Raw genomic sequence first — 19781 nt, forward strand, 5'->3', positions numbered from 1 at the left:
CTATCAGTTTCAGGTGCGTTTCCTGTAACATAACCACATCTGCCTTAAGTTTCTTAAGGTGTGCGAGTACCCGTGCCCTCTTTCTCGGCCCGTTCAGCCCTCTCACGTTCCACGTGATCAGCCGAGTTGGGGGGCTTCCTACCCCCCCCCCTTGTCGATTAGCCATCACCTTTTTCCAGCTCCTCACCCGGTTCCCACGCAGCTGTATCTCCCCCAGGCGGTGCCCCCCCGCCCATCCTCTCCCATACCCGCTCCCCCCTCTCCCCAGCAGCAGCAACCCAGTAATTCTCCCCTCCCACCCCCCCCGCTAGATCCCCCGCTAGCATAATTACTCCCCCCATGTTGCTCCCAGAAGTCAGCAAACTCTGGCTGACCTCGGCTTCCCCCCGTGACCTCGGCTCGCACCGTGCGACGCCCCCTCCTTCCTGCTTCTCTATTCCCGCCATGATTATCATAGCACGGGAACCAAGCCCGCGCTTCTCCCTTGGCCCCGCCCCTAATGGCCAACGCCCCATATCCTCCACCTCCCCTCCTCCCCCCATCACCACCTGTGGGAGAGAGAAAAGTTACCACATCGCAGGATTAGTACATAAAACCCCTCTTTGCCCCCCACATTCACCCCACCACTTTGTTCGAACGTTCTTTTTAATAACCCGCTCATTCCAGTTTTTCTTCCACAATAAAAGTCCACGCTTCATCCGCCGTCTCAAAGTAGTGGTGCCTCCCTCGATATGTGACCCACAGTCTTGCCGGTTGCAGCATTCCAAATTTTATCTTCTTTTTATGAAGCACCGCCTTGGCCCGATTAAAGCTCGCCCTCCTTCTCGCCACCTCCGCACTCCAGTCTTGATAAACGCGGATCACCGCGTTCTCCCATTTACTGCTCCGAGTTTTCTTCGCCCATCTAAGGACCATTTCTCTATCCTTAAAACGGAGGAATCTCACCACTATGGCCCTGGGAATTTCTCCTGCTCTCGGTCCTCGCGCCATCACTCGGTATGCTCCCTCCACCTCCAACGGACCCGCCGGGGCCTCCGCTCCCATTAACGAGTGCAGCATCGTGCTCACATATGCCCCGATGTCCGCTCCCTCCACACCTTCAGGAAGACCAAGAATCCTCAGGTTGTTCCTCCTTGCGTTGTTTTCCAGTGCCTCCAACCTTTCCACACATCGTTTCTGATGTGCCTCCTGCGTCTCCGTCTTCACCACCAGGCCCTGTATATCGTCCTCATTCTCGGCTGCCTTTGCCTTCACGACCCGAAGCTCCCGCTCCTGGGTCTTTTGTTCCTCCTTTAGCCCTTCGATCGCCTGTAGTATCGGGGCCAACAGCTCTTTCTTCATTTCCTTTTTGATCTCTTCCACACAGCATTTCAAGAACTCTTGTTGTTCAGGGCCCCATGTTAAACTGCCACCTTCCGACGCCATCTTGGTTTTTGCTTGCCTTCCTTGCCGCTGTTCTAAAGGATCCACTGCAACCTGGCCACTCTCTCCTCCTTTTTCCATCCGTATCCAGGGGGGATTCCCTTCTGGTTTACCGCAGTGTTTTTAGCCGTCAAAATTGCCGTTGGGGCTCCTATCAAGAGCCCAAAAGTCCGTTTCACAGGGAGCTGCCGAAACGTGCGACTCAGCTGGTCATCGCCGCACCCGGAAGTCCCCACCTTCTTCATTCCTGAACATCCTCCCTGAAACATAAATCCTAAATCAATCCAATTATTTCACCTGAGGCCTATCTAGTCATTTATAAAGCTTTAAGAGAGCAAAGGACAGTGCAGCACAGAAGCAAGCCCTTCAGCCCTCCAGGCCTGCGCTGATGATAATGCCTGTCCAAACTAAAACCTTCTGCACTTCCGGGGTCCGTATCTGTCTGTTCCCATCCTATCCATGTATTCGTTAAGATACCTCTTAAATGCCGCTATCGTATCTGCTTCCTGGCAGCGTGCCTCGGGTATTTACAATCTCAATGTGAAAAACTTGCCTTGTACATTTCCTCTAAACTTAAGCCTTGCACCTTAAAAGTATGTCCCGAAGCAATTGACATTTCCCCCCTGGGAAAAACCATCTGACTATCCAATGTGTCCATGCCACACATAATTTTGTACACCTCCATCAGGTCGCCCTTCAACCTCCATCGTTTCAGTGAAAACATTCCAAGTTGATCCAGCCTCTCCACATAGCTAATACCCTCCAGACCAGGCAACATTCTGGTAAGCTTATTCTGTACCCTCTCCAAAGCATTCACATCTTTCTGATAATGTGGCGACCAGGATTGTATGCAATGTTCCAAATGTGGCCTAACCAAGGTTCCATAGCTGCAGCATGACTTGCCATTTTTATACTCAATGCCCTGACCAATGAAAGCAAGTATGCCATACGCCTTCTTGACTGCCTTATCCACCTACATTGCCACTTTCAGTGATCTGTGGACCTGTATGCCCAGATCCCTCTGCTTGTTAATACTCCTAAGGGTTCTGCCATTTACTGTATAATTCTCACCTGTATTAGACCTTCCAAAATACATTACCTCATATTTGTCCGGATTAAACTCCATCTGCCATTTCTCTGCCTGAGTCTCCTGCTGATCTACATACTGCTGTATCCTCTGACAATCCTCTACACTATCCACAATTCCATCAATCTTTGTGTCGTCCAAAAACTTACTAATCAGACAAGCCAGATTTTCCTATAAATCATTTATATATACTCCGAACAACAAAAGTCCCAGCACTGTTCCCTGCAGAACATCACTCGGCACAGCCTTCCATTCAGGAAAGCACCCTTCCACTGCTACCCTCTGTCATCTATGACTGAGCAAGTTCTGTATCCATCTTGCCATCTCACATTTGATCCTGTGTGTCTTCGCCTTTTGTACCAGTCTGCCATGAGGAACCTTGTCAAAGGCTTTACTGAAGTCAATGTAGACACATCCACTTCCCTACCATCAATAATCTTAATCGCTTCCTCAAAAAACTCGATCACGTTAGTGAAACACGACCTCCCCTTCACAAAACCTATCGCTAATAAGTCCATTTTTTCCTAAATGTGAGTAAACCCTGTCGCTAAGCATCTGTTCCAATAATTTCCCTAGCACTGATGTAAGGCTCACCGGCCTATAATTTCCTGGATTATCCCTGCTACCTACTTAAACAAAGAAACAACATTGGCTATTCTCCAGTCCTCTGGGACCTCACCTGTAGCCAATGAGGATACAAACATTTCTGTCATTTGTTATGGGCCAGGGTTTAGAAAACCCCAAAGTGTATCATGGAGTTCACCTGACCCACAACTTTTAATAGATTGCGGTATGGGGAGCACACGGCCCACTCTACAGGTGTGGTACAGCAGAAATGGAAAAGTATTCTTTAAAGCAAAAAAATAATTTCTTAATTGTGAGTCTAGGCAAAAAGAAAAAGGAAACATTCATAAGGTCTAGAAGACTGAGAACAGATGAAGCCCTTGAAGAATATAAAGAATGTAGGAAGGAACTTAAGCAAGGGGTTAGGAGGGCTAAAAGAGGTCATGAAAGGTCCTCAGCAAACATGTCACATGACACATTGCCCCAGCAATTTCCTCCCTTGCCTCCCTCAGTATTCTGAGGTAGCTCCTATCTGGCCCTGGGGACTCATCTACCTTAATGCCTTTTAAGACACCCAACACCTCCTCCTTTTTGATATCTAGATTACCCAGAATAGCTACACATCCTTCCCTAGACCCATCATCCACCAAACTCTTCTCTTTGATGAATACTGATGCAAAGTACTCATTTAGTACCTCACTCATTTCCTCTAGCGCCACGCATAGTCTTCCTCCCCTGTCCTTGAGTGAGCCAACCCTTTCACTGGATACCCTGTTGCTCTTTATCTATGCATAAAATGCCTTGGGATTCTCCTTAGTCATGTTTGCTGAGGACCTTTCATGACCCGTTTTAGCCCTCCTAATTCCTTGCTTAAGTTCCAACCTACATTCTTTATATTCTTCAAGGGCTTCATCTGTTCTCAGTCTTCTAGACCTTATGAATGTTTCCTTTTTCTTTTTGCCTAGACTCACAATATTCCTCATTATCCAAAGTTCCCAAAATTTGCCATACTTATCCTTCATCCTCACAGGAATATGTGAATTCTAATCAACTGATTTTTGAAAGACGCCCACATGTCAGATGTTGATTTACTCTCAAAAAAGCCCCCCCCCCCCCCCCCCCCCCCTCGGACTTCCGGTGACAGCGGGCGGGAGGCGGCCGCACAATGGAGGGCTCCCATTCGGGAACGGCATTTTCGGGGCTTTAAGCCCGGTCCCAGGGTCCACGGAGGCGGCAAAAGCAGGAAGAAACAGTAAAGGCACAGTGAAGAAGAATGTCGAGGGTAAGCAAAAAATCGTCCATAAAGAAAACAGCTGAAGGTCCGTCGGGGAGTGGAAAGGTCACCGTGGGGTCACTAAGGAAAATGGAGGCTGGAGCACCAGTGGAGGCCTCATTGCTTACGGCTGAAGAAATAACTAAGGTGATGGCTGCGGAATTCGAAAGGCAGTTTACAAGATACATGGAGACAATGAGGAAGGAGATGAGAGAGGTTTTGAGTGCGCTGGTGGAGGAGGCGATTTTCCCGGTGATGGCAGTGGCGAGCGCAGTGGCGGAGGTGCGAGAGCAAGGGGAGGCGCTGAAGGAAGTGAAGGAGACATTATTGCAGCACGGTGATCAACTTGCCTCGATGGGGAAGGAGATGCAGAAGGTGACGGACATTAACAAGGATCTGAGAGGAAAAATGGAAGACCTGGAAAACAGATCCAGGCGACAGAATTTGAGGATTGTGGTGCTGCCCGAAGGAGTTGAAGGACCGAGGCCGATTGAGTATTTTGCCGCGATGCTGGTGAAACTATTGGGGGAGGGGGAGGATCCCTCCCGATATGAACTGGATCGGGCACATCGGTCGTGGAGGCCTGTACCAATGGCGAGTGAGCCGCCAAGGGTAGTGACTCTGTGCTTCCGTAGGTGCAGTGTGAAGGAGAAGGTCCTGAGCTGGGCCAAGCAGAAGCGGGTGGTGCAGTGGGCTGGAGCTGGTATCCGTGTATACCAGGACTTTACGGTGGAGCTGGCGAGGAGGCGGGCTGCCTTCAACCGGGTGAAGAGGGCACTGTACATTAGCAAGGTGCAGTGCGGCATTGTATATCCAGCGAAGCTGAGGGTGACTTACAAGCTCAGGGACTTTTATTTTGGAACGGCAGAAGCAGCGGAGGAGTTTGCGAAGGCAGAAGGACTGTGGCAGAACTGAGAAATTGAGAAATGGCCATGTGCCGATGTGACCTCCTGACTGTATTTTCTTCTTTTTTGTATAACTGCGTGCGGGTGTATGGGCTAAAGGAACCAATGTTGTATATATTTTGGACAAGGGAAGTGATGGGACTTTCACTCGAAATGAGGGCTCTTTGGGGTGTAGGTGGATATGCGGGGTTTGTGTGCTAAAAGGGGATTTCTGGGATTTCCTAGGGCCGGGCAAGGGGGAAAGGGACCCGGGCGGGGGCCTCCACGCTGGCCGATTTAAGCCGGTCAGTGAACGGGAGTGAGGTGGGGGGAGGGGCTGCGGCCACCGGAGCCTGGCAGAACAGGGTCCGAGTGGTCGAGCCGGGGTGGAAAATTGGGGGGAAGGAACCGAGGTTGGGGGGAGGAGTTTTACAAGAGGCAGTGGACGGGAGGAGTTGGAGACTGGGGGGGGGGAGTGTACAACTCTTGGGTATCATGTACGGTACTCTTTCGGAGGTTGGATGGCGTTGAATGTAGGGGGGGAGGGGGAGTAGACTGTATAGGTCAATGGTGACCATGGGCGGTCCCAGACTCCTTTTTCTTTTTCTCCTTTGTTTTTTGTTGCCACCGTGGGAGGGTTTGTTTTATTGGATGCATATATTGACAGGTGGGCCGTTGTTTGGGGTGGTCGGAGGATGGGATCGTTGTTATTGTTAAGGGGATTGATTTTGTATTTGTTACCATTTACTGTTTGTGGGTGGGGTGTAAATTTTGAATGAAAATGTGAAAATGAAGAATAAAAACATTTTTTTTTAAAAAGCCGCCCCTCAATCAAAATTATTCAGATCGTGCCTAAAATGTTTGTAATTAGCCTTCTCCCAATTTAGCACCTTCACCTGAGGACTGCTCTTATCCATGAATATCTTAAAACGTACTGAATCATGGTCACTATTCTCGAAATGCTCCCCTACTGAAACTTCAATCACCTGGCCGGGCTCATTCCCCAATACCAGTTCCACCATGACCCCTTCCCTAGTTGGACTATTTACATATTGTTTCAAGAAACCCTCTTGAATGCTTCTTACAAATTCTGCCCCATCCAAGCCCAAATGAGTCCCAGTCAATATAGGGGAAGGTAAAATAGCCCATCACAACCAAAATCAGCCTGTAAACCCTCAATATTGTGACAGTACCCTTCCTATTCATCAGCTCTCCCCGTGTTACCTCGCTGCATGAGCACTCCGAGGTTTCCTCCCTCAATACAGTTATTAAATTTCTTTACCCAGTAATGCAACTTCCCCACCCATTTTACATCCCCCTCTATCCCACCTGAAGCATCTAAATCCTGGAATGTTTAGTTGCCAATCCTGTCCTTCCCTCAACCAAGTCTCTGTAATAACAACAACATCATAGTTCCAAGTACTAATCCAAGCTCTAAGTACATCTGCCTTACCTGTTATATTTCTCGCGTTGAAATAAATGCAGTTCAGGCCACCAGTTCCGCTCTGTTCAGCAACTTCTCCCTGCCTGCTCTTCCTCTTAGTCTTACTGGCCTCAGTTTCTAGATCCTGAAAGACGTGCTGTTAGGTGAATTGGACATTCTGAATTCTCCCTCAGTGTACCCAAATAGGCACTGGAGTGTGGGACTCGGGGATTTACACGGTAACTTCATTGCAGTGTTACTGTAAGCCTACTTGTGACACTAATAAAGATTATTATTCGATCTCCCTCAGTTACTTCACCTGCTGACCTACTGCTCGGATTCCCACCACCCTGTCACACCAGTTTAAACCCTTACAAGTGACGCTAGCAAACCTCCGGCCAGGATATTGGAGCCCCTCCAGTTTAGGTGCAATCCATCCTTCTTATACAGGCCTCCTGTTCCAGAAGAGATCCCAATGCCCTAGGTATCTGAAACCATCCTTCCTACACCTGCACTTTAGCCACATGTTTAGCCGCACTATCTTCTTATCCCTAACATCAGTGGCACATGGCACAGGTAGTAATCCTAACATTACAACCCTAGAGGTGTTTTTTAAAAAAACTAACAACCTAACTCTCTGAACATCCCCTGAAGGGCTTCGTCACAGTGGGACAGTGGTTAGCATTGCTGACTCAGAGCTCCAGAGATCCGTGTTCCATTCCAGCCTCGGGTGACTGTCGGTGTTTAGTTTGCACTTCCTTCCCGTGTCTACGTGGGTTTTCTCTGGGTGCTCTGGTTTCCTCCCACAGTCCAAAGATGTGCAGGTTAGGTGGATTGGCCATGCTAAATTGCCCCTTCATGTCAAAAAGGTTAGGTGGGGTTCCTGGGTTATGGGGATTGGGTGGAGGTGTGGGCTTAAGCAGGGTGTTCTTTCCAAGGGCCAATGAAGGCTCGATGGGCTGAATGCCTCCTTCTGCACTGTAAATTCTATGATTCTATGATTTACTCTTCCTGCCTATGGCGTCAACACCAATGTGTACCACGTCCTCTGGCTGTTCACCCTCTCTTTAGAATTATCCATGCCCATTCAGGGACATCCTCGAACCTGGCACCAGGGAGGCAGCATACCGCCCTGGAGTCTCTTTCAATACCACTGAAGCAACTATCTGTGCCTTTTACTATAGAGTCCCCTAGAAATACCGCTGTTCTGTGCTTTGACCCTCCCTGCTAAACAACAGAGTGGTGCCACCACTCTGACTGCTGCTGTTGTTGTTGTTGCACAAGAACCTCCTTGTGGTTGTCATTGTTGAATCTAATTACAAACCCAACACAAATTATAATTGAGAAGTTCATCAATTTACCCTATCAAGATCTGTGCAAGTGATCCAGGTCTCCTTGGTCCTGCAACCCCTGTGAACTTGTTCATTTCATTTAAAATGCCTCCCCTCATACACCCTTTAAAAAGGTATCATTGCACAGTTCTCTGCGTTAAGATTCCATTTCACCATCTATGCCCCTGCATTCTGCGCTGATTAGAATCATAGAATCATAGAAGTTTACAGCATGGAAACAGGCCCTTCAGCCCAACCAGTCCATGCCGCCCAGTTTTTACCATTAAGCTAGTCCCAGTTGCCCGCACTTGGCCCATAACCCTCTATACCCATCTTACCCATGTAACTATCTAAATGCTTTTTGAAAGACACAATTGTACCCGCCTCTACTACTACCTCTGGCAGCCCATTCCAGACACTCACTACCCTCTGAGTGAAGAAATTGCCCCTCTGGGCCCTTCTGAATCTCTCCCCTCTCACCTTAAACCTATGCCCTCTAGTTTTAGACTCCCCTACCTTTGGGAAAAGATGTTGACTATCTACCTTATCTATGCCCCTCATTATTTTATAGACCTCTATAAGATCACCCCTAAGCCTCCTACGCTCCAGGGAAAAAAGTCCCAGTCTATCCAGCCTCTCCTTATAACTCAAACCATCAAGTCCCGGCAACATCCTAGTAAATCTTTTCTGCACTCTTTCTAGTTTAATAATATCCTTTCTATAATAGGGTGACCAGAACTGCACACAGTATTCCAAGTGTGGCCGTACCAATGTCTTGTACAACTTCAACAAGACTCCCAACTCCTGTATTCAATGTTCTGACCAATGAAACCAAGCATGCCGAATGCCTTCTTCACCACCCTGTCCACCTGCGACTCCATCTTCAAGGAGCTATGAACCTGTACTCCTAGATCTCTTTGTTCTATAACTCTCCCCAACGCCATACCATTAACTGAGTAGGTCCTGGCCTGATTCGATCTGCCAAAATGCATCACCTCACATTTATCTAAATTAAACTCCATCTGCCATTCGTCGGCCCACTGGCCTAATTGATGAAGATCCCGTTGCAATCCTAGATAACCTTCTTCACTATCCACTGTGCCACCAATCTTGGTGTCATCTGCAAACTTACTAACCATGCCTCCTAAATTCTCATCCAAATCATTAATATAAATCACAAATAACAGTGGACCCAGCACCAATCCCTGAGGCACACCACTGGTCACAGGCCTCCAGTTTGAAAAACAACCCTCTACAACCACCCTCTGCCTTCTGTCGTCCAGCCAATTTTGAATCCAATTGGCAACCTCACCCTGGATCCCGTGAGCTTTAACCTTCTGCAACAACCTACCATGCGGTACCTTGTCAAAGGCTTTGCTAAAGTCCATGTAGACAACGTCTACTGCACTGCCCTCATCTACCTTCTTGGTCACTCCCTCAAAAAACTCAATCAAATTTGTGAGACATGATTTTCCACGCACAAAGCCATGCTGACTGCCCCAAATCAGTCCTTGCCTCTCTAAATGCTTGTAGATCCTGTCTCTCAGAATACCTTCTAGCAACTTACCTACTACAGACGTTAGGCTCACCGGTCTGTAGTTCCCAGGCTTTTCCCTGCTGCCCTTCTTAAACAAGGGCACAACATTCGCCACTCTCCAATCTTCAGGCACCTCACCTGTGGCTGCCGATGATTCAAATATCTCGGTTAGGGGACCCGCAATTTCCTCCCTAGCCTCCCACAACATCCTGGGATACATTTCATCAGGTCCCGGGGATTTATCTACCTTGATGCGCTTTAAGACTTCCAGCACCTCCTCCTCTGTAATATGCACACTTCTCAAGACATCACTATTTATTTCCCTTAGTTTCCTAACATCCATGCCTTTCTCCACCGTGAATACCGATGAGAAATATTCATTCAGGGTCTCACCCAACTCTTGTGGCTCTGCACATAGATGTTCTTGTTGATCCTTAAGAGGCCCGACTCTGTCCCGAGTTACTCTTTTCCCCTTTATGTATCTGTAGAATCTCTTTGGATTCTCCCTTGCATTATTTGCCAAAGCAATTTCATGTCCCCTTTTTGCCCTCCTGATTTCCCTCTTAACTCTATTTCGACAATCTCTATACTCTTCAAGGGATCTACTTGATCCCAGTTGCTTATGTACGTCATATGCCTCCTCCTTCTTTTTGACCAGAGTCTCAATATCTCGAGTCATCCAGGGTTCCCTACTTCTACCAGCCTTGCCCTTCACTCTAAAGGGAATGTGCTTACCCTGCACCCTGGTTAACACATTTTTAAAAGCCTCCCATTTACCAGCCGTCCCTTTGCCTGCCAATAGTCTCCCCCAATCTACCTCTGCAAGTTCCTGTCTGATACCATCAAAATTGGCCTTGCCCCAATTAAGAATTTTAACTCTTGGGCCAGACCTATCATTCTCCATAGCTATCTTAAAACTAATGGAATTATGGTCACTTGTCCCAAAGTGATCCCTCACTAGCACTTCTGTCACTTGCCCTTCCTTATTTCCCAAGACGAGGTCAAGTTTTGCCCCCTCTCTAGTCGGTCCATCCACATACTGAATGAGAAATTCCTCCTGAATACACTCAACAAATTTCCCTCCATCCAAGCCCCTAATGCTATGGCTGTCCCAGTCAATGTTGTGAAAGTTAAAGTCCCCTACTACTACCACCCTATTATTCTTGCAGCTATCTGTAATCTCCTGACATATTTGCTCCTCAATTTCCCGCTGACTATTTGGGGGCCTGTAGTACAGTCCTACCAAGGTGATCTCTCCCTTCTTATTTTTCAGTTCCACCCATATAGACTCAGTGGGCGAACCCTCGGATATATCCCCTCAAAGTACTGCCGTGATGTTCTCCCTAATCAAAAACGCCACTCCCCCTCCTCTCTTACCTCCTGTTCTATCCTTTCTATAGCATCTGTACCCCGGAACATTGAGCTGCCAGTCCTGCCCCTCCCTTAGCCATGTTTCAGTCATAGCTATAATATCCCATTACATTGTCATGTTTTGTGTCTCCCGCAGCTATTGAAATGTGACCCTGAATCCAAGTCAACGTTCCAGGTAAATATCACAAAGAGCAGTTAGAACCTCTCTATATGCTGATGAAAATTCAGATATTAAGAAACTGATGATTGCTCGATGTATTTTCTGCTGTTAACTCAGATGTGTGTGTTTTATATCTTTCAGGAAGGAGCTTGGGAGAAGAAAAGGTAACATTTGCACTTCACTCAAACTCTAAACTGTTGAACCAAAAAGCTCAGATAATTGCTTGCACTTAATCTATAACAGGAACTGTTTAATGCTTGCAGGATTAGTGTGGATGCACAATTGCTCTCTGTCGCAGATGCGGCCCTGCCCATTGGAAAGTTCAAAGGCCCCTTACAGTACATAACGTGGAGAGAAATGATTCTGAACATTGATCCGGGTAAAACGTTTACATCTTTCTTCTTGAGATATGAATCCAGATGAGGAGAACATAAATTGGCTTCAAGGCCCCAGATTAAACGTTCCCATTGTCAATTGTTAATTCCCGGCAGGCCTTGATTCCCTTATTTTGCATTCCGTAAATACTTCTGGATACTTGAAACAATCAGACCTGTGATTCAAAGGATAGGCGCTTGCACAGTGGTAAAGTCATGGGATTGAGAAGGCAGAGGCCCTGGAAATACTGTGGGAATGACGGGGTCAAACCCATGGCGATAGCTGGGTAATTTAATTCAATTAAAAATAATCTAAGAGGCAAGAGTTGAAAACTAATCCCATTAACGATGACCACGATTATCATCAAAACCATTACGTTCACTCATGTCCTTCAGGTCAGCTTATGGTTCCTTTCTCCGACAGATCCAGAGTAACGTGGTTGCCATCATGGTCAATGAGGGATGGACAACATCGCGAAGAATGTATATAAAACACACACAGCACAATCTCAGTCTGTGAAATGGAATTTGGAGAGATGAGCCTGACCCAATCTGGAGACCTGGGGAACATTTTGCTCAGCATACCTCTCCTGTTCCTCATGTGTCTTCATAATCTAAACTAATGTGAGTGAGACTGGCCACACTAGGAAAGAGAGGGGCTGAAAAAACTGAGTGTAACCCCCCACCCCTCACCACCACCACGAATTAGAGGAGGTTTGTGGTGACAATATTGAAGTATTCAAGATCCTAAACAGAGAGGAACAGCAGCAATAATTCTAATAACCTAAATAGCGTAGTGGCAGTGCCCCTGGGCTGGTAATCCAGAGGTTCAGCATCATGCTCTCGGGGACCTGTATTCAAATCCCACCTGAAAAGTCCAATGATGCTCAGTGATGAAACCATTGCCAATTGTTGTTTAAAACCCCATTTGGCTTACCTGGTCTGACCTACAAGTCACTCCACAGCAATGTGACTGACTCCGAAATAGACACCAAAACACTCACTTCAAGGGCAATTGGGTCCTGTGCAGGAAGGTGAAAGGCAGGGATGCGGAAATCCTTTCGCGGACGAAAGAAGTGAAATCTCAATTGTAATATGTAGAAAGTGTTACCAACTCTGCACTCTTCCCACCAAATGCAGCCTTTCTTTGGTAGCTGTTTAATGCAGAATCAGATAATTTGCAGCCCTGTATGCCATGCTAATGTTCATGACCAAATTCAGTTCATAAATCCTGAGCGAGCGCGGACTAGCAGGGCATTACACAATAGACGCTTATGCAAACATTTCAGGTCCATTGCCCCTGATTTTCACTCCAGTTATTGTCAATAAATAAGAAATTGTGAGACTGAATTTTTTTTCAATTTGGGCCCTAAACGCTTCAGTTCCTTCCCTAAACCTCTGTGTCTCTCCCCTTTTTGAAATACATTTTACCACTCAGCAAGGTTTTGTTGACGAGCCCAAATATCAATGTGTCTTGTGGTTAATGTTATTCATAACCTTGGATAAAACCTTAGCTTTGACAAAGGGTCACCTGGACTCGAAAAATTAGCTCTTTTCTCCACCTACAAATGTTGCCAGACCTGATGACATTTTCCAGCATTTTCTCTTTTGGTTATTCATAACCTTTGCAGGCACTGCCTTGAAAAGTTTTGGTTTGCTAAAATCGCCCCATAAATAGAGGTACTTGTTATGGAGGAATATTCTTGATAGTCACATTGTGTGACATTGGGTGCCAGTTAACTCTACTTTCGTGGTTTATATCAGAAGGCTCCATAGTGAGGTTAATTGACTCTGAAATTTTCTGGTGCATTTCCTACAATAGGGATCAGAGAAGATGAGCTGAGCCCAGAGGTAGGACTTGGATTGTTAATCATGCCGGAAGGCAGGGTTCAGTCTCTGATGTCTGGAGAGAGAATATTTGGACACGTCCTTTTGGTCCAATATCACAATCTGGGCTTCTTTCAGGGAGAAAGCCTGGACCTTGCCTTATGTAGATTCCAATAGAATATGAATAATCCTCTGTTGGCATTGGGCAGCACGGTAGCACAAATAGATAGCACTGTGGCTTCACAGCGCCAGGGTCCCAGGTTCGATTCCCTGCTGGGTCACTGTCTGTGCGGAGACTGCACGTTCTCCCAGTGTCTGCGTGGGTTTCCTCCGGGTGCTCCGGCTTCCTTCCACAGTCCAAAGATGTGCAGGTTAGGTGGATTGGCCATGCTAAATTGCCCTTAGTGTCCAAAACATTTAGGAAGGATTATTGGGTTACGGGGATAGGGTGGAAGTGAAGGCTTAAGTGGGTCGGTGCAGATTCGATGGGCTGAATGGCCTCCTTCTGCACGACATGTTCTATGTTCTCTGAATTTGGGGATTGTCTCTTGTTCTTTTTGCTTGTTGTTTCCCAGCTCGGCCTGTGACCGCGGCTTTTCCCCCCAATATTTTTACTATCTTATTCCCACGTTTCTAGTTTTCCATCATGAATTATTTTTAGTTCTCCTCTTCCCCCACATTGTTTGCTACTTAGGGACTAGGGGCTTTTCACAGTAACTTCATTGAAGCCTACTCGTGACAATTATTATCATTGTTTAATTCCAACGGTCAACTGTATACTTTCCTTCTTTTTCTCACTGACCTAATTTCATCTCTCATTCTTTTATCCATTTCATTTGCTAATATTTTAAAATAAATTTAGCTCCACTCCTCATTGAGTTTTCTTTTGCATTTTTCTTTGCTCCTCTATTTCCTCCTGTTTCTGGATTTCCGCAATCACACCCCAATCCCTCGTCCCCTTCACTCCATCTCAGAAGCACAAATTAGTAGTTTGTGGGTCAGATCTCCAGGTCGAGATGGCTTGGTAAAATTCATCTTGGGTATCAAACAGAATTACAGAAAGTAAATTATGTTACACTGTGCCCGATATTAATATCCACTGAAGTTAATAGAATGAATATTCAGCGGAGCCTCATACAAAATCATTTCCCAGCATGTGATGTGGAGATGCTGGCGTCAGACTGGGATGGGCACAGTAAGAAGTCTTACAACACCAGTTTAAAGTCTCACAGATTTATTTGGAATCGTGTGCGGAACTTGGCTATCAGTTTCTGCTGTTCCCCAGCACACAATTCCCCCTCAAACAATATCTACCAATGATTCAATGATATTTTAAAAGGCTTTTGTAAGGGCCACGAAGAATCCAGCACGAGTTGAAGGATAGAAAGAAATAACATTTACAATAACATATATATATATTATATACAGCAGCAGCAACTCCCTTGCTGCTCACTCTCCTCTAGCCGGCTCCAATCTGGCCAGCTTCATTTATGTAGAGAATCTGCTAATGATTTCTCCACCCCCCTCATTGGGGAAGCTCATACTCCCAAAGGATTGTGGGATTGCCATTAGTCCCTAGCCAATGGTAAGCAGGCAGGTTATAACAAAGGCCCTTCCCGAACTCTGGGGCAATGAGACAGAGGCTGCATAGATCCTCGTGCAGTCTCAAAGGATGATGGAAGTATTTTCCATTAGAATTAAAAGCAAGGATGCAGGAATGGATTGGATATCTCTTTAAAGGGCAAGGGATGGCCAGCCATGATTTAAGAATATATGTTTCTAGTTTGACCTGTACCTCATGCCCAGTACAGACCTCCTCCACCATGCAGTATTTCCCTTGGCTTCTCTGCTACTCTCTGCGCACCCCTCCCCCAACACTGCAGCGATGAATCATAACTAAAACCAGATAACTCGGTCGTCCAATGACAACTGATTCCGCGAGTACAGTCCAGAGCCCGAATGGCATTTTTTAAATGAAACTGTTTGAATAAATCATCGCAAGAAACAAAACCTCTGACTTGTGTTATTTTAACTTTCCCCCAGCTCCAGCCTCTCTGACTCTGGATCCGAACACAGCGAATCCCCGGCTCAGCCTGTCTGAGGACCGGACCAGTGTGAGACTCGGAGACAAACGGCCGCCGCTCCGTGACATCTCAGTGAGATTTAACCCCTGGCCCTTTGTCCTGGGAATGGAGGGATTCATGTCAGGAAGACATTACTTGGAGGTGGAGGTGGGGGACAAGACGTCTTGGCGGCTGGGAGTGGCCCGAGAATCTGTGAACAGAAAATGGATATTCCACCCAAGCCCAGAGTCCGGATACTGGATTGTGTGTCTGGAGCACGGGGAAGGTTACGTGGCCAACACCTCACCCACTGATACACCCCTCACCCTGAGTGTGAATCCCGGGAAGATCGGGGTTTTCCTGGACTATGAGGGGGGACAGGTGTCATTTTACAATGCGGACAACATGTCCCATCTCCACACTTTCACCCACACTTTCACTGAGAGAATCTTTCCCATCTTCCATCCGGGATCCAATGATGCCGGAGAAAATTCAGCACCGCTGACAATCTGCGGGATTAGAGGTCACTGACAGATCCATCCCATAATTTCACACTGTTTCCCTGCGTCCTGCCGGCTCTAAATTGCTGGATATGGGTCTCAGCCATAGGAGGTGCGGATGGTTCAAATGTATCCTGAAGTCAACCACTTGACAAAGTTTCATTGGGATGTTTTTTTTCTTTAATTGGTGCAGTGGAACAAACTTGTGTTGACTGTTTCAGAAACCCTTTAAAAGTGAGTTAAAAGCTCAAGAACATCTATAATAATTGGAAGCGGAGACAGATGTTCGCCTCTGGCTGCTGTTGAGCAAAGAGTCAAGAGTCCTGCTCCTTTTTCCAAACACCTTAATTTTTCATTGAACACACTCAGCTCCAAACTCTAACATTACATCACAAGCTCCCAAGGCCACCTATAGCCTCTTTACATATCAGTGCCAATTATTGGATCAATGAGACATCTAATTGGAAAGTTCCTTAACCCATTCCTTAACAACAGAAAACAATTACATTTTGAGATGAAATACACCAACAGAACCAGAGACTCCAGCTGGGAAGCTGAATGAAGCGGGGCAGGTGAATTGAACCAGGGTGACAGTGGGTAGGGCATGAGACAAAAAAGCATTGGAGACCCGGAGCAACAAATTATACCCGAAGAAAGCAATTAGCGAAAAGGGAACCAAATGGAAGTGAATCAAATGGGAGCAGCTGGAATGATCAGAATAAAAATTCAGTGGGTAGAAATTTACGGATAATACAAAGGTAAGGAGGATATAACTATCTTCCAGAAAGAATTTGACATCTTAAGTAAGTGGGCAGAACATTGGCAAAAGCAATTCAATGTAGAAAAATATGAGATTGTTCATTTTGGAAGAGAGAATGGAAAAGTGGATTATCATTTCAAAGCAGGGCGACTGCAGGAAGCTGGAGCACAAAGAGACTTGGGGATCTTTGTTCAAGAAACCCAGAAAGCCAGACAGCTAGCATACAGGTGCAGAAGGTAACAGAGAAGGCAAATAGAATGTTGCCGTTTATTTCAAGGGGGCTGGAGTATAAAAGTTAAATATGTTACTGCTACTTTACTCGTGAAGCCACATTTAGAATATATTGTAGAGTTGACTTCCGGTCTTGGCCATGGTGTGAGTAGTCGCACATTTCCCCGCTTAATGGGCGGATGTTTTGATGAAAAAAGGTGTAGGAGTGATGGAGGAAGAGCTTATTCCACCGGCGGATGGATTCATGCTCCAGAAGTGGTTTTAGGCGAAAGGAGTTGTCGGAGCCAACAGCGAGTGTGCGAACGAACCGGGTGAGTTGGGAGTATTTCAGATTTGCACCGGGGAACAAGGCAGGGAACGGCCACTCTCCCCATTGCTCTTTGGCTTGGCTATGGAGCCATTTGCAATGGCACTGAAAGCATCAAGGGACTGGCAGGGGATAATGCAGGGGGGTGGACATAGGCTCTCATTGTATGCAGATGATTTACTGCTCTATATATCAAACACTGGAAGTTATTGAGGGGATTATGAGCATATTGGAAGAATCTGGTCGGTTCTCAGGGTCCAAATTAAATACGGTGAAGAGGGATGTGTTTCCGATAAAAACGAGGGGGCAGGAGAGGAGGCTGGGGGAGTTGCCATTTAGAGTAGTGGGGGAGAGCTTTCGGTAGTTGGACATTCAGGTGGTGCGGGCATGGGAGTAGCTGCACAAGCTGAATCTGGCTCGGTTGGTGGAATATATGAACGGGGATTTTAGGAGGTGAGATGTGCTCCTGTTGTGGGACGGGTGCAATTGGTGAAGATGATGATTCTCCCAAGGTTTTTATTTGTGTTTCAGAATCTCCCAATCTTCATCCCAAAGGTGTTTTTAGGGGGGTGGATGCATTGATATCGGGGTTTGTTTGGGTGGGTTGGGTGGGTGAAGAAGGTGCTGCTGGAGGGGGATCGATGAGGGGAGGGGGGAGGAAGGGGGGGGCTCGGCTGGCTCTTCCAAACTTGATGAATTATTACTGGCCGGCGAATGTAGCCATTGTGAGGAAGTGGGTAGTGCGGGTGGGGTCAGCCTCTTGTAAGGACTCGAGCTTAGGGGCAATGTTGACAACTCCGCTACCGTTCTCGCCAGCCAGGTACTCCACAAGCCCGATTGTGGTGGTGGCCCTGAGGGTGTGGGGACAGTGGCGGCAGCACCTGAGGCTGGAGGAGGCCTTGGTTTGGGCACTGATCTGCGGGAATCATAGGTTTCTCGGGGGGAGCTGGATGGGGGGTTTCAGGGGTGGCAACGGGCAGGGATTGAGCGGTTTCGAGATCTATTCGTGGGGGGCAGCTTCTCGAGCTTGGAGGGGTTGATGGAGGAGTTTGAGTTGCCCACCGGGAATGGATTTACAGGTGAGGAATTTTGTCAGGAAGCAGATGCCGACCTTTCTGCCCCACGGATTTCTGCCCCTACTCCAAAAACAGGAGTAGGTGAGGGTAGAGTTTTGAAAATTTATAAAGAGATTCTGGCAGTGAAGCATCAGTGGGAGGAAGAGTTAGGGAGGGAAGTGGAGGCTGGGCTGTGGGAGGAGGCTTTGAGGAGATTAAATGCATCCTCTTTGTGTGCTGGGCTTAGCATTATTCAGTTTAAAGTGGTTCATAGGGCACATATGACGGTGGCCAGAATGAGCAGGTTTTCTGAAGGGGTGGAGGCCTGAGAATCATATCCCCGTGTTCTGGGCATGTCTGAAGCTTGGGAGATTCTGGCGGGTGTTCGCCGATGTTATGTCAGAGGTCTTGAAGGTGAAGGTGGTTCTGAGTCCAGACGTGGCGATCTTTGGAGTGTCAGAAGACCCGGGAGTCCAGGGGGGCGAGAGAGGCCAACGTTTTGGCCTTTGCCTCCCTGGTAGCCCGTAGACGGCTCTTATTGGAATGGTGAGACCACTGAAACCAGGGATGTGGGTGAGCGACGTGGCAGAGTTCCTCAGGCTGGAGAAGGTAAAGGTCACCTTGAGAGGGTCTGTGGAGGGGTTTGCCCGGAAGTGGAAGCCGTTCATCGACTTCTTTGAAAATAGTTAAGATGTCAGCAGTGAGGTGGGGGTGGGGGTGGCGGTTTGAAAAAGGAGATAGGGGAGCTGGGGAGCGGGAGGTGGGATGGGGAGATGTTAGTCATTTACTTATTATGATTATTTGTATTCTGTTTGCTTGCATTTTCAATATAATATATAATAATCTTTATTGTCACAAGTAGGATTACATTAACACTGCAATGAGATTACTGTGAAAATCTATGGTTGTTGTGTTTGAATGTTTTATGGTTGTATATATAGAAATGCCTCAATTAAATGTTTTTCAAATAAAAGAATATTGTGTAGAGTTTTGCTTCCCTTATTTCAGAATGTTTTCTCATCATTGGATGCAGTACAAAGGAGGTTTATTAGGATGATCCTGGGTTTGGAGGGTCTGCCATATGGGGAAAGATGAAACAAAGATGGGGTGGTCCCGACGGATTGGAAATTAGCAAACGTGACACCACTGTTTAAAAAAGGAGGTAGGCAGAAAGTGGGTAATTATAGGCCAGTGAGCTTAACTTCGGTAGTAGGGAAGATGCTGGAATCTATCATCAAGGAAGAAATAGCGAGGCACCTGGATGGAAATTGTCCCATTGGGCAGACACAGCATGGGTTCATAAAGGGTAGGTCGTGCCTAACTAATTTAGTGGAATTTTTTGAGGACATTACCAGTGCGGTAGACAACGGGGAGCCAATGGATGTGGTATATCTGGATTTCCAGAAAGCCTTTGACAAGGTGCCACTCAAAAGGTTGCTGCATAAGATAAAGATGCATGGCATTGAGGGTAAAGTAGTAGCATGGATAGAGAATTGGTTAATTAATAGAAAGCAAATAGTGGGGATTAATCGGTGTTTCTCTGGTTGGCAATCAGTAGCTAGTGGTGTCCGTCAGCTTGTGGTGCCCACAATTGTTCACAATTTACATAGAT

At 46.8% G+C, this 19781-nt stretch overlaps 1 protein-coding gene across 4 annotated transcripts in view; it reads left to right on the forward strand.

Annotated features, from left to right (window-relative positions):
- LOC140390443 (zinc-binding protein A33-like) overlaps nt 1–17698 on the forward strand; it is a 59386-nt gene extending 41688 nt beyond the window's left edge. For 3 of the 4 annotated variants that reach the window (XM_072475586.1, XM_072475588.1, XM_072475584.1), the window contains 4 exons: nt 11029–11067; nt 11194–11216; nt 11316–11431; nt 15297–17698. In XM_072475586.1, the coding sequence (XP_072331687.1) occupies nt 11029–11067; nt 11194–11216; nt 11316–11431; nt 15297–15847 (729 nt within the window). In that variant the 3' untranslated portion in view covers nt 15848–17698. The remainder of the gene's footprint in view (nt 1–11028; nt 11068–11193; nt 11217–11315; nt 11432–15296) is intronic. The other variant, XM_072475585.1, reaches the window with a different exon arrangement.
- The last annotated feature ends 2083 nt before the right edge of the window (nt 17699–19781 follow it).

This window comes from Scyliorhinus torazame, chromosome 14 (genome assembly GCF_047496885.1).
Source record: "Scyliorhinus torazame isolate Kashiwa2021f chromosome 14, sScyTor2.1, whole genome shotgun sequence".
Taxonomy (NCBI): domain Eukaryota; kingdom Metazoa; phylum Chordata; class Chondrichthyes; order Carcharhiniformes; family Scyliorhinidae; genus Scyliorhinus; species Scyliorhinus torazame.